General features: G+C 43.3%; 2 protein-coding genes across 3 annotated transcripts in view; both read left to right on the top strand.

Annotated features, from left to right (window-relative positions):
* LOC118022538 (toll-like receptor 2) overlaps positions 1-8474 on the top strand; it is a 28673-nt gene extending 20199 nt beyond the window's left edge. Inside the window, 8 exon segments of the mRNA XM_035023254.1 lie at positions 1404-1564; positions 1566-1639; positions 1642-2284; positions 2505-2585; positions 4100-4203; positions 4892-5187; positions 7936-7969; positions 8332-8474. Coding sequence (XP_034879145.1) covers positions 1404-1564; positions 1566-1639; positions 1642-2284; positions 2505-2585; positions 4100-4203; positions 4892-5187; positions 7936-7969; positions 8332-8474 — 1536 coding nt within the window.
* Positions 4973-15172, top strand: part of TLR2 (toll like receptor 2) — a 12988-nt gene continuing 2788 nt past the window's right edge. The window contains exon 1 of one of the 2 annotated variants that reach the window (XM_035022871.1): positions 4973-5187. The gene's annotated coding sequence lies outside the window, so the exon portion shown is untranslated. The other variant, XM_035022870.1, reaches the window with a different exon arrangement.

Genomic DNA, 15172 nt, shown 5'->3' with positions numbered 1-15172 from the left:
TTTGCATTTCCACCAGCAATGTATGAGAATTTCAGTTGTTGCACATTCTTACCAACACTCGGTATCATCAGTCTTTAATTTTAGTCATTCCTGTTAGCATGTAGGGGTATCTCAGTACAGTGTTTCCCCCAGTTTTATTGAGCTATAACTCACTTATATCATTGTATTAAATGTTTATAACATAGTGATTTGAGAAAAGTATATATTATGAAATGGTTACCATATTAAGTTTAGTTACCACCCATCACCCCACCTAGTTATAATTTTTTTCTTATGATGACAACTTTCAAGATCTACTCTCTTAGTAACTTTCAAATATACAGTACAGTATTTATTAACTATAGTTCTCATGTTGTACATTACATCCCTAGAACTTATTTATCTTATAACTGGAAGTTTGTACCTGTTGATCCATAGAAAGCAGTCAATTTTTTTTTTTTAAGATTTATTTATTTGAGACAGAGAGAATGAGAGACAGAGAGCATGAGAGGGGGGAGGGTCAGAGGGAGACGCAGACTCCCTGCCGAGCAGGGAGCCCGATACGGGACTCGATCCCGGGACCCTGGGATCATGACCTGAGCCGAAGGCAGTGGCTTAACCAACTGAGCCACCCAGGCGCCCGAAAGCAGTCAATTTTACTCTGAGAGGTTTTGGTTGATCTTTCAAGGTTCCAAAACGTTTAGAAGTAAGAGATGTTGCTTTTCATAGAAGATGAGAGGTAACAGAAGAGTACCCTACGGTCAAGACCATAGTGAAAAAACTAATATTAAAATGAGTTAAAGTAGTAAAACAATAAAATTTGAAAATTAGTTATTAGAGGTAGAACTGAAAGACCGTGTACTTCAGGAAAATTGCGAGACTTTTTCTGAGATGATGGAACTTTAAAGACATGCTTTCATATTAACTAAAGATATTTACGGTCGAAACTGCCCAAGCTGGCTTGATACTGTAACTTCTGTCACAGTATTTTAAATCCCCAAGGTATTTAGATCTCAGTGAAAATTTGATAGTTGAAGAATAACTGAAGTATTCACTTTATAAGGATACCTGTCACTCCCTGCATACCTTGAATTTAAGACAAAATCGGGGCACCTGGGTGGCTCAGTCGGTTAAGCGTCTGCCTTCGGCTCAGGTCATGATCCCAGGGTCCTGGGATCGAGTCCCACATCGGGTTCCCTCCTCGGCGGGAAGCCTGCTTCTCCATCTCCCTCTGCTTGCCATTCCCCCTGCTTGTGCGTTCTCTCTCTGTCAAATAAATAAATAAATAATCTTTAAAAAAATAAAATAAGGGGGTTCCTGGGTGGCTCAGTCTTTAAGCGTCTGCCTTCCGCTCAGGTCACGATCCCAGAGTCCTGGGATCGAGCCCTGCGTCGGGCTACTGTGGAAAATGTTCCTCACCCTAGAAAAACGTGACTAATCTTAATCTTGGTAAATGTACACTTGGTTCTGTACCTAACACTTATCAGTGGCCAGAAAAGGTCCAATACTCAAATTTATCCAACACAAAAGTATACAGTTTAACCCACAGTGTTTCCCAGACACGAGGCATAGTAGCCATTAGCAATATCTTTTATTTTGCCACAATTTAAAGAACTTGACCTTTTCGGGTATGTGCTGAAGACACCACCAGATATTTCCTTCTGGAAAATAATACTTTCTCTTCAGAGCACCCTGATTCTTTTCACACACTGGAGGCCCTGGACGCCGGCGGTAACCATCTCCTTTGCTCCTGTGAATTCCTGTCGTTCACTCAGGAGCAGCGAGCGCTGGTCCAGATCCTGATCGACTGGCCAGAGAACTACCGGTGTGACTCTCCGTTCTCTGTGCGCGGCCGGCGGGTTCGGGACGCGCATCTCCCGGCCTCTGAATGCCACCGGGCAGCTCTGGTGTCTGCCGTGGGCTCTGTCCTCCTCCTGCTACTTCTGCTCACGGGGGTCCTGTGCCACCGCTGCCACGGGCTGTGGTACCTGAAGATGATGTGGGCCTGGCTCCAGGCCAAAAGGAAGCCCAGGAAAGCGCCCCCCAGGGACCTCTGCTACGATGCCTTTGTGTCTTACAGTGAGCGCGATGCCGACTGGGTGGAGACCGTGATGGTCCAGGAGCTGGAGCACTTCGACCCTCCCTTCAGGCTGTGTCTTCATAAGCGGGACTTCATCCCTGGCAAATGGATCATTGACAATATCATCGACTCCATCGAGAAGAGCCACAAGACCATCTTCGTGCTGTCTGAAAACTTCGTGAAGAGCGAGTGGTGCAAGTATGAGCTGGACTTCTCCCATTTTCGCCTTTTTTTTTTTTCTTACGATTTTATTTATTTATTTGACAGAGGGAGACACAGTGAGAGAGGGAACACAAGCAGGGGGAGGGGGAGAGGGAGAAGCAGGCTCCCGGCCTAGCAGGGAGCCCGATGCGGGGCTCGATCCCAGGACCCTGGAATCATGACCTGAGCCGGAGGCAGACGCTTAACGACTGAGCCCCCCAGGTGCCCCCCCCCTCCATTTTCACCTCTTTGATGAGAACAACGATGCTGACATTCTTATTCTTCTGGAGCCTGTGGGGGAAAAGGCCATCCCCCAACAGGAAGTGTTTGAGTTGAAGAATAATTCTAGTTTTTAAAATGGAAATATTCAGACAGTGAAATATTCTCAGTTTTCAAAACTTCGTTCTAAGTTAGAATTTTACTCTTATTTCCCACAGGCAGTATTAAGAACATTCTTCAAAAATTGCAGATGTTGGTGAAATCTTTTCAGAATAGAAAAATTTTGAGGAATGGGCATTTGTGTTTACAAACGTGTATAAAATAGTGCAGGGAGGGGCACCTGGGTGGCTCAGTCGTTAAGTGTCTGCCTTTGGCTCAGGTCATGATCTCGGGGTCCTGGGATCGAGCCCTGCATCCGGCTCCCTGCTCCTCACAAGGCTGCTTCTCCCTCTCACACTCCCCCTGCTTGTGTTCTCTCTGTCAAATAAATAAAATCTTAAAAATAAAATAAAACAGTGCAGGGATTATATTAGATTTTCATTAAGTGATTTTTGACAGATGTATTTCTTAGTATTTTATGTAACTATTACAAGGCGCTTTATATGAAAAAGACAAACTGAATTTTGATAACTTCATTTTAGAATTTCAGTCAGATGCTCAAAAATATAAATATCTACCATGAGTTATCCCTTCCCAAACACCTTTTCATATTGTGCTGATTTTCTAACCTTAAAAAAAAAGCTTTATAGTGAGTTGTAGGTCTTATGCCAAAAAAAAGCAGACTGACTAAGGAGTCTTGGAGTGTGATCTGGGTTTGTCACCTAGCTGTGAGCCACGTGACTTAGGAGAAGTTCTCCAATCACTTGAGCTGAAGGTGCAATAATATCAGAACTATTTATTTCCTGTGTTCTTGTGAGATTCAGATGAAAAGATATATTTGAAAGTGCTTTGAAAACATTTACGAATCTTTACTGTACATAGATGACACTGGTAATAACTTGTGGGTAAATGATTTCTCCCTGACTTTGCCAGAACATTCTAATTGGCTTTGGGATACAAAGCAATAACATCAATCTAGGCATTTCAACTAAAGACATATAGAGACAGAAAAGAGTTTTGTTTGTTTGTTTGTTTTAGATTCGGGGGGAAATATTGGAAAGAAGTTTTCTGAGGTACACAATTGAGAACTCATGAAAAAGAGAGGTGGGGATTTTGTAGGAAGAAGAAAGTCTTTCAGGCAACAGCAGAGCCCCGATCATTAGGGATAGAGAGAAATATCCACATAGTCAGTAACCTGTATAGAAAATCAGACTCCACCCTCTCAAGTTCACATTCATGCCTATTAAGTTTGCCTGATATTGGAACCTTTCATGAGGATTAGGGATGTGGAATAGGGCAAGACAAAGAACCCTGGATTTAGGGTAAAATTCTCATTTCAAATCTCAGTCCTGCCACAATTTGCATGGCATTTCTTCCTGTGTAAAAGAGAAGAATGTTTTCTTCGCCTTAATTTGTGAAGATCAAATGTAATTATGAATATAAAATGTACTGCATGAATATTATTTAGGCAGTTTAATTTTTAGAAGGTAGTTTGTTTCCCTTATAAATATTCTTCACTAGGTTCTGCGGCAATGAAAAAGGCCAATCTAAGACCGTTTTTAGAATTACTTTCAGAGGCAGGGATGGAAGGCGCAAGGTTGGGATTTGGATTCAAAATCTTCGAGGTAAGTGGGAGCCCCCCATCTTTCATGGTCAGAGTAGGGATGTGACATAGGACCTACATACAGTCAGTGAACCACCAGGGACTGCCCCAGGATTGAAAAAAAAAAAAGTCCTTATCTGCTCCTCAGGCAAAATGTTGCTCAGTTAGACTGGACAGTGACTGGTAAGCTATTTTAATATAGGAGAGCATAGCCATGCTGGTGGGAGCGGACCCCGGGGATATACTGGCCCGTGAACATATGCTGAAGCAGGGCGGGGTGAAAGGATGAATCAGCTCCCGAGGATGGAGAGAAGCGGAGAAGGGGAATTTAAGGACTGCGTTTCCGGGTACGGGAGGCTTTGAATGCCAGAGCTTCAAGAAAATACTGGTTGGGGGCGCCTGGGTGGCTCAGTTGGTTGGGCGACTGCCTTCGGCTCAGGTCATGATCCTGGAGTCCCGGGATCGAGTCCCGCATCGGGCTCCCTGCTCGGCAGGGAGTCTGCTTCTCCCTCTGACCCTCCTCCCTTTCATGCTCTCTGTCTCTCTCATTCTCTCTGTCTCAAAAAAAAAACACCAAAAAACAAAAACCACAAAACACTGGTTGGGTAACTAGCCTCTGATTTTGAAACCTTCCTCTGTGCTTGGGGAATTCAGGCACGGCGGCCGCCGGCAATCTCGATTCTCTTTTCTCCTCCCCTGACCTCCAACAGCCCCAGCGCCCTCCCCCGACGCGGGCGCCGCCGGCCGCCACCTCCGTCAAGGTCACCTGACGCAGCCCGGGGCCAAGGCGGGCGGCGCGGGGCCACAGCGCCCGGCGTGCGCACCGAGCTCGGGCCTCGCCTCCCCGTGCGCGACGGCGCGCTTAGCGGACGGGCGGTCCCCGCAGCCGGCGAGGAGGGACATCCGGCCCGCGCACTTTTCCTTTCGCGGCCCGCCTCGGCCCCGGCGCGTCGCGTCCGGAGGCGGCGAGGAGGCGCGGCCCGACGGCGGCTCCGTCAGCCCCCAGGTACGTCGGGCCGTTCTCGCCGCCGCGCCCCAAAGCTCCCCGCAGCCGTGCGCGGGGGTGCGCTGGGCGTCGACGCGGGCGCGGGGGACCCTTGCTTCCCTCTCGCCTGCGCGCGGGGCCCGAGGCTGGTTGGCCGGCGGGCGGGCTGGGGTTGGGGGGAGAGCACCCGGGGAACGAGGACCCGACCCGAAGCCCCGGTCTGCACGCCACCCTTCTCCCCGAGCGGGGGCGACGACGGTCAGGTAAGGGCTTGCAGGTGACACGCGTGCGTCCGGCTGGGGGCGTGTCTGCGCGCCTTGGTTACTGCAGGGACCAGACTCCGCACGTTGGCTATCCTTCGCTGTGAGAAGTGGGAAAGGGTCGGGAGTCGGGATCCGCCCGGGACTCTCGCACCCTAACCCCGAGCCCGGTCTCTGCGCTGGCGTGAGCTTCACGCCCCCTGCGTGTTCCTCCATCCTTAAAATATCTGAGTTGTGTCTCTGATGAGAAAATAACTTAGAGCATTTAAGTTTAGGTGAGTTCTTTAAATAAGAATGCCTGGTGATGGGTATTAAAGAGGGCACGTTCTGCATGGAGCACTGGGTGTTGTGCACAAACAATGAATCATGGAACACTACATCAAAAACTAATGATGTATGGTGATTAACATAACAATAAAAATTAAAAAAAAATGCCCTGACGTTCCCCTTCTAACTTCTCCAACTTCCGTAAGGGAGAACTTGTGTTTAGAACTTAGATGCAAGCCAGGATTGTGTTTTTTACTGTTTTTTTTTTGGAGGGGGGGCGGGAATTGATTGCTTGATTAGGGGTAAACAGCTCAACTGGCTGAGATGATGCTAATCTTGCAGAAGGTCTTGTCCGCATTGTTACTCAGATCTTTACCAGAAAAGCAACTGGTAGATAGGGTGGCCTGACTTGAAAGCAGAGACTAAAAAAAGGAAATGGCAAACATCCTATTGAAAATGGCTTATTCACCGATATTTTAAGTTTCTTCCTGTTTTAAGCAGAGAACTTTTGCATCTTTAAACTTTTTGTAATGCACTCATTTTATGAAAATTGCCAGAAGTTTACAGCATGTTTTGTAAGTTTCTAAGCTATCAGTTAATTTTTTGCATTTCTTTAAGAATTTGGCTTGGTTGGTTAAATATCTTATTTTGATTTTCGTGATCGAGCATGATTTATGGTTAAACGGCATTGTGTGACATTCTTATAAAGATCTAATAAATGTAAGTTGTATTTACTCCTTATAAATAAGAGGCTTGCATTTCAAAAATATGTTTCCCCCCACAATGGCATTTAAAATTTATATTACTTTTTCCTCATACCAAAAAGCCATGCCTGAGTCTTTGAATGCTGTCTTCTTTCTTATCAATTATTAAATTTAAAAAAATGCAGTTGTTGCTCCTTGCTGTCTACTCTTACCAGGTTTATTTTCCAAATTACAGAAGAACATATGTTTTGGGGTGCTGCTTTCAATGATGGACTATGGATAAAAATTATTTTTTTTGCTTTTGAGTGTCTGAAAATGTCCATCTCACCTTTACTCTTGAATGATAATTTAAATGGGTCTTGAAGTCTAGATTGGCGGGTGTGTCTCCCCTGCCCTTTGAGGATATCATTACATTGTTTTCAGGCTAGGTGAGGAATTTTTCTTTCTCTTTTTCTTTTTTTTTGCTGGGGATTCAATATGCATTTATAATTTGGCAACTTATTTTTTTTTCCAATTCGAAAAAAATGTTTAGTTATTCTGTCTTTCAATATTTGGATCCACACCATACACGGCAGGCCTGGAGTTCTGATTTCTTACCGGAGATTTCTGGTAGGCTGGCTTTCAGCTAGGGCCAGAGGGTAGAGATTTTTTAGATCCCTGTTCACATAAGGAGTAGCCTTTTCCCAGCCTGTGGCTTTATGGAGAGTGCACTTTCAGTTCCCAACCATGCACTGGGCCCTGCGTCCCTTCACCCCTCCTGCTTCACCCGACCATTACAACCCTAGCCCTCATGTGGGTATCTGGTCGTGGTTGTGCCGGGGGCCACGGGCCTTCAACTTCCTCCCAATTCTGGAGCAGCAGATGTACATAGCATAAGTTGCCTGTCCTGCCAGGCTTACTTGTCAGACTGCCATCTTTTCCTGGGTCTTGGGCCAGTAATGCCTCACTGCTCTGTCGATTTTCTGAATTCTTCAAGCAGGTGATTTTATACTTTATCCAGACCCACAACTCTTGTTAGATAGGATCCCACTCAGTCTAACTGTAGCCACTGCTCTTCCCTTTCTCAGTGTCTTACTCCGCGGAGCTCTCTGTCCCAGGCTGTAATGTAGAGGGGAAGTGGGAGGAGAGGGATGTGACTCTCATCTTCAGTGTCAGGTTGTTAGTGGTAGTTTTGGGATCACCAGTAATTATTATTTGTTGAAAAGTCACCATGAAAAGTCACCAAATATTAGAATATTTGTATGAAATAGCCCAAGATCCCTGCTCTTATGAATTTTGCAGTTTAAAGACAAAAGGCTAGGAAAAATAAAAAAATAGATGTATTTGACCTTTAAATCTCAGCTGAAAACTGGTATAGATTTCTTAAGATTGGTGCTATTTATTACAAAATGGAAATGATCAAGTAAATTTTGGTTGCCCAGTACTAAAATAGTCAATACTAAGATGATTTTTTTCAATAACTGATTCAGGAGAAAGACAGTGGGATAACTATAGTACCAAATAGTAATCTCATTTCGTCTTCTGCCTGTCAATTTTAGAGGTGGGGACAATACTGGATCAATAGTCTTAATGGTTTGTTTCCATTGGCCGTTGTTGCAGCTCTTCTCATACTCATTAGCTGGCTTCCTGTAGTACCTGGTTGTTTTTTTTTATGGTGTACTGGACATTCACTTCGAAAAACTGTAGGAATAAATTTGAGGCCTCGGATAATCTTAGTCTCTTCTAGAATTTCCCTTTGCTTCTGCAGGTACCTGTGAGCACTAGCATTCCAGAAATCGTTTTCATCCATCTTCAGAGACCGAGACTGTCTGAGCCATCCAGATAAATCAGAGCTGTGCTACAGTCTCCCCGAGGGCTCGGTTTCCCCTGGTTCAGCTTTACCTTTCCATCCATGATTGCCCCAGACCTTAACCTTAAACTCCCTGTCCTTCAAGGCTATCAGTGTCATGCAGCCTATCAGACGAGGCTTACTGTGTTCAAGGTGATGAAGGATGAGACTGAAAATTTTGGCAGAGAACTGGAAACTATAAAAAATGACATAGTGGATGGGGAAAAGAACCAAAGAGAAGTTAAATAGATGAAAATGGCAATAACCGCAAAATTTAAAAGCCATGGATGGATCTACCAGTAGATTAAGCACAGCTGGAGAGAGAAGAATAAACTAGAAAGTGGATCAGAAGAAAATAGCGAGCCTGAAACTTGAAAGGCAAAATATGGAAAGAACGGAAGAGAAGGAGGCCTGGAAAACAGAGCTAAACTAGTGTTTAGATGAAAATGTCTGACCTTAAATGAATATATTGGAAATGAAGAATGGCTGAAGATTAATGAGCAAACATCTACCTTAAGAAATTAGAATAAGAACAGTAAAATAAATCTAGAGGAAGCAGAAGGAAGAAAATTGTAATATAAGAATAGAAATTAGTGAAATAGAAAAGAAATAGAGGATCTATGAAATGAGAAGCTGGTTTTTGAAAATGCTAGTAAAAAATGATAAACCACTGACAGTCAAGACAATCAAAAAAGGCACAAAGAACTCATCTAAGGAATAAGACAGGACATTAAAATAGTAAGAGGATGTTCTGAGTAACTGTGTCAATAAATTTGAAAATTTAAAAGAAAATGATAAATCCCTTGAAAAACACAATTTACCAAAAGCTGACAGATGAAGAAAAAGAACATCTGAATAGTTCCGTAGCTGTTAAGTATATTTAATGTATTTTACAAAATCAAGATAAATGTATAGATAATAACAAAAACTGCAGGCTCAGAAGGTGGCATTGGTGAATTCTACCCAAGGAAAGGAAATGTATAGGGCCATTTTACTCTGAATATGGATGCAAAAGTTCTAAAGAAAATATTAGTAAATTAATAGATCCAGTAAAATATAAAAAGGATAATATATCCAGACTAGCAGGTTTATTCTAAAAATGCAACATTGTCTCAACACTAAATTGATTAATGTAATCACTAGTATTACCAGGGTGAAGGAGGGAATTCACGTTATTATTGCAATAGATACAGGAAAACAAAAGAGAGTTTGATAAAATTCAATATTCAGTAATCAAGAAAACAAAATAAAGGTATACAGATTGGAAAAAAAAAAGTTATATCTGGGTGATATGATTGTGTACGTAGAAAATAAAAATAATCTATAAACTGTGGAATTTCTAAATCAATTTAGCAATTTTGCTTAAGTGCATGGTAAACCCATAAAATTAAATTGAAATATATATACATATATATACATATACACACACACATATATATATACACACACACATACACATGACACATAAGTACATATTACTATTTTCAAAGCTTTGAAAATATCAAATGCCTAGGAATAAATCTCAAAAAATACACTCAAGATATCTGCGCAGAAAACCATAATATATTCTTTTTTTTTTTTTAAGATTTTATTTATTTGACAGAGAGAGACACAGCGAGAGAGGGAACACAAGCAGGGGGAGCGGGAGAGGGAGAAGCGGGCTTCCTGCCAAACAGGAAGCCCGATGTGGGACTCGATCCCAGGACCCTGGGATCATGACCTGAGCTGAAGGCAGTCGCTCAACCAACTGAGCCACCCAGGCACCCCAACCATAATATATTCTTGTGATAAATTAAAGAAAACCTAAATAAATGGAAAAATGTATCTTGCTCACGGATTGGAAGATTTAGTATTGTAATGATGTCATTAATTCCCAAATTGATCTACAGATTCATGGTATTGCCAGTTAAAATGAACAAGTTTTGTTTTTGAAACTGATAAGCTGGGGCACCTGGGTGGCTCAGTTGGTTAAGTGTCCAACTCTTGATTTTGGCTCAGGTTGTGATCTCACACTCCTGAGGTCGAGTGCCCTGGGTTGGTCTCCACGCTCAGCTTGAGTCTGCTTGAGAGTCTCCCTCTGCCTCTGCCCCTTCTCCCACTCACACTTTCTCTCTGTCTCTCTCTCAAAATAAATAAATAAAATCTTAAGAAAAAAGAAAAAGGAGCTGATTCTGCAATTTATAAGAATATGCAAAGGGCCAAGACTAACCAGGCCTCACTTGAAGAAGAAGAACAAGCAGGAAGGACTTGCCCTCCGGGATATTAAGATATATTATATATTTAATATAGTGTTACCAGTACAAAGATAAGACAAATAGACATTGGATCAGAATTGAGAGCCCTGACAAAAATGAGCTATTGGGACTCCATCAAGATAAAAAGCTTTTGCACAGCAAAAGAAACAGTTAACAAGACCAAAAGACAACCGACAGAATGAGAGAAGATATTTGCAAATGACATATCAGATAAAGGGCTAGTATCCAAAATCTATAAAGAACTTATCAAACTCAACACCCAAAGAACAAAGAATCCAATCAAGAAATGGGCAGAAGACATGAACAGACATTTTTGCAAAGAAGACATCCAAATGGCCAACAGACACATGAAAAAGTGCTTAGCATCAGGGAAATACACATCAAAACGTCAGTGAGATACCACCTCACACTGGTCAGCATGGCTAAAAATAACAAGTCAGGAAATGACAGATGTTGGTGGGGATGCAGAGAAAGGGGAACCCTCCTACACTGTTGGTAGGAATGCAAGCTGGTGCAGCCACTCTGGAAAACAGTATGGAGGTTCCTCAAAAAGTTGAAAATAGAGCTACCCTACGACTCAGCAATTGCACTACTGGGTATTTACCCCAAAGATACAAATGTAGTGATCCGAAGGGGTTCGTGCACCCCAATGTTTATAGCAGCAATGTCCACAATAGCCAAACTATGGAAAGAGCCTAGATGTCCATCAACAGGCGAATGGATAAAGAAGAGGTGGTATACATATACAATGGAATATTATGCAGCCATCAAAAAATTGAAATCTTGCCATTTGCAACGACATGGATGGAACTAGAGGGTATTATGCTAAGCGAAATAAGTCATTCAGAGAAAGACAATTATCATATGATCTCACTGATATGAGGATTTTGAGAAACAAGACAGAGGATCATAGGGGAAGGGAGAGAAAAATGAAACAAGACGAAACCAGAGAGGGAGACAAACCGTAAGAGACTCAATCTCAAGAAACAAACTGAGGGTTGCTGGAGTGGTGGGGGTGGGAGGAATGGGGTGGCTGGGTGATGGACATTGGGGAGGGTATGTGCTAGGGTGAGCACTGTGAATTGTGTAAGACTGATGAATCACAGACCTGTAACCCTGAAACAAATAATACATTATATGTTAATAAAAAATTAAAAAAAAAAAAAGAATTGAGAGCCCTGAAACACACTTACCCCTATGAGGACATGTGGCTGTCGGCAAAGGTAAATATTATTGATTGTTTCCCCAAAATGATCTTTTTAAAAATGGTGTTGGGTCAGTTGAATATCCATATTGGAAATAAAAAGAATCCTGTCCACTACCTCAAATATGAATCCCTAAGAATGAAAGGCAAAGCCATAAAGATTTTGGAGAATAATAAAGAGGGGCGCCTAGGTGGCTCAGTCTGCCTTCAGCTCAGGTCATGATCCCAGAGTCATGAGACTGAGCCCCACATCGGGCTCCCTGCTCAGAGGAGAGTCTGCTTCTCCCTCTGCCTCTGCCGCTTCCCTGCCCACTGCTCTTGCTCTCCTCAAATAAGAGAAAGAAGAAAGAAAGAGAAAGAAAGAAAGAAAGCAAAAAGAATAAAGAGAATATTTTCATGATAAGAAAGATTTTTTAAACAGGCCACAAAAATCACTACTAAGAAACAAAATAGAAAACCGTAAGAACATCTGTTCATCAGAAGAGTCCGTGTAGAAAGTGACAAGGAAAGGCGCAGAATGGGAGAGGAGCTAGCCATACCTTGCTTCATTGCGTGTGGCAGGTACTGCGTTTTTTACAAGTTGAAGGCATGTGGAAACCCTGCATCGAGCAAGTCTGTTGCTGTCATGTCTCCACGCTCATTTTGTGTCTCTGTGTCACATTTTGATGTTTGGTGTTAACAGAAAGTTAACCATATGGATTTCAAACTTTTCCATGATTATTATATTCATTCTGATGATCCGTGATCAGTGATGATGACTCACTGAAAGCTCAGATGATGGTTAGCCTCCGTTAGCAATAAATCATTTTTACATGAAGGTATGTACTATTTTTTTTTAAGACATTGCACATTTAACAGACTACTGTGTGGTATAAGATTTTTTTTTTTTTATTTGAGACAGAGAGAATGAGAGACAGAGAGCATGAGAGGGAGGAGGGTCAGAGGGAGAAGCAGACTCCCTGCCGAGCAGGGAGCCCGATGCGGGACTCGATCCCGGGACTCCAGGATCATGACCTGAGCCGAAGGCAGTCGCTTAACCAACTGAGCCACCCAGGCGCCCGTACTGTGTGGTATAAACATAGCTTGTGTGTGCACTGGGAAACTAGAAAATTCATTTGACTTGCTGTATTGGGATAGTCGTTCTATTGTTGTGGAACTGGGCCCGCAGTATCTCTAACGAATGCTTGTAACACATGCATCTTCTATGTTGAGAGGCTATAGCTTTATATATATGCATAATGAATAAATTATTAAATTAATTATTAAATATATAGAATTTAATATTTACAATACTTACTATAAGGGTGACAACCCAGTAGAAAACAGTAGACCAAACACTGAAACAGTGCACATTACAAATGAGGATTCCAAATGATCATTTGCAAAGATGTTCAGACTCGTTATTAGTCCCGGAAATGAAATTTAGACCCCAAGGACATGGCACTACCTCCCCACCAGAATCGCTGAAATGAAAAAGACTGGCCGTGCACAATGCGGCACGATCCGGAGCGGTTGGGCTCTCACACGTTGCTGATGGGCGTGCCCGCCGGGGGGTATCCATACTGTGAAGCACTGCCACCCACCGGGAAAGAGCCAGAAATGTCTCTCCATGTGGACATAGGAAGATGTCAGGCTACATTGTTAGGTCTCAAATAACTATGCATGGGATGGCCCCACGTATCTAAGACAGACAGGAGGCGATGCAAAGCAATTGCATTGGGGCAGCCATAAAAAATCTGGCAGCAACAGCTATTAAATTTCTAAATCAAGTATGTATTAATATTATGTATGTTTTAATTCTCTGTGCCTATAAATTATATAGCCTAGGCCTTGATAATCTCTCATTCTGTGAATGTGGGAAATTAGTTTTACCCATGAAAAGTGGTGTTCTTGGGGTTACATTTTTATTTTTTATTTATTTTTATTTTTTAATTTTTTTTTTAAAGATTTTATTTATTTATTTGCGAGAGAGAATGAGAGACAGAGAGGACAAGAGGGAGGAGGGTCAGAAGGAGAAGCAGACTCCCCGCTGAGCAGGGAGCCCGATGCGGACTCGATCCCGGGACTCCAGGATCATGACTTGAGCCGAAGGCAGTGGCTTAACTGAGCCACCCAGGCGCCTGGGGTTACATTTTTAAAAGTGTTTTGTTCAGTTTGTGTTGTAGTGAGCAAATACAGACGAAGAAGTGCAGACACAAGGAATGAGAGATCTGAGGGGCGCCTGGGTGACTCAGTCGTTAAGCGTCCGTCTGCCTTCAGCTCAGGTCGTGGTCCCAGGGTCCTGAGATCGAGCCCCGCGTCGGGCTCCCTGCTCGGCGGGAAGCCTGCTTCTCCCTCTCCCCCTGCTTGTGTTCCTGCTCTCGCTGTGTCTCTCTGTGTCAAATAAATAAATAAAATCTTAAAAAAAAAGGACCGAGAGAGCTGAATGGAGTCAAAGAGGATACAGGGCCCAGAAGGCGGGCAGAGAGAGAGAGAAAGTGCTGGATTCACAGTTGCAAGGAATCTTGCGGTGGTGGAGAGTGTGCAGACCGCTTTATTTCCCCCACATTCATCTGAACAGCGCATGGAGACTGAGCACTGCTTCTGCACTTCTCTGCAGGAAGGGAAGGTTCTGATGGTCTGATTGTCCCTCAGCCCAGCAAACCACCATGCTCTGCTGGGCGTGCCCAGCATCCCTCCTGCCTGCTAGTAGTAAGTGCCAGACAAGCTTGAGGAGCACGGGACCTTTGTCTTTCGGTGAAAACATGCTACCACCGGAGCTGTGCTCAGTGAATCCTTGTCCAATGAGAGGTGTGGCTGGGCTCTGTGGGATCTCTAACTCACAGGGGACATCGAGGCAGGGAGGAGGCATGCTTAAATACAAGAGTGTTTGAAGTGCAGGAGTCAGTGATTGCAAATCCATATGGTTAAGCCTAGCTCATTTCTTTTTGTTTGTTTGTTTTAAAGATTTATTTACTTATTTTAGAGAGAGAGAGAACGTGAGCATGAGCATGGGGTGAGGAAGGGCAGAGGGAGAGAAGCTCAGTGGGGAGTCCGATGCAGGGCTTGATCTCAAAACCCTGAGATCATGACCTGAGCTGAAGTCAAGAGTTGGACGCTTAACTGAGCCACCCAAGCCTAGCTCATTTCTTAACCTGCTTGCTTATTCATTCTTCCATTCTTTCATTTAATCATTCGTTTCGGCTCATGCTTAGTGAGTCCTGCTCTGTACTCCCAGATGGTATTGGGCTTTTAAGTCATGGCACAGGGAAAGAATCTCTGTGTTGGTATTGCTCGATGTGTCAGGGAATTCATTTGTTATCCCTGTTCATAGATTCCATTTGCCTCTCTGTTATTTCCTGGTAGCTCAGAGTGTGTGTGTGTGTGTGTCCATTTGCCTCTCTGTTATTTCCTGGTAGCTCAGTGTGTGTGTGTGTGTGTCCATTTGCCTCTCTGTTATTTCCTGGTAGCTCAGTGTGTGTGTGTGTGTGTGTGTGTCCATTTGCCTC

The sequence above is a fragment of the Mirounga leonina genome, unplaced genomic scaffold (genome assembly GCF_011800145.1).
Source record: "Mirounga leonina isolate KUSES-001 unplaced genomic scaffold, KU_Mleo_1.0 Mir_176, whole genome shotgun sequence".
Classification (NCBI taxonomy): domain Eukaryota; kingdom Metazoa; phylum Chordata; class Mammalia; order Carnivora; family Phocidae; genus Mirounga; species Mirounga leonina.
Note: the sequence above shows the minus strand (reverse complement) of the source record. Positions and strands in the feature narration are given on the sequence as shown.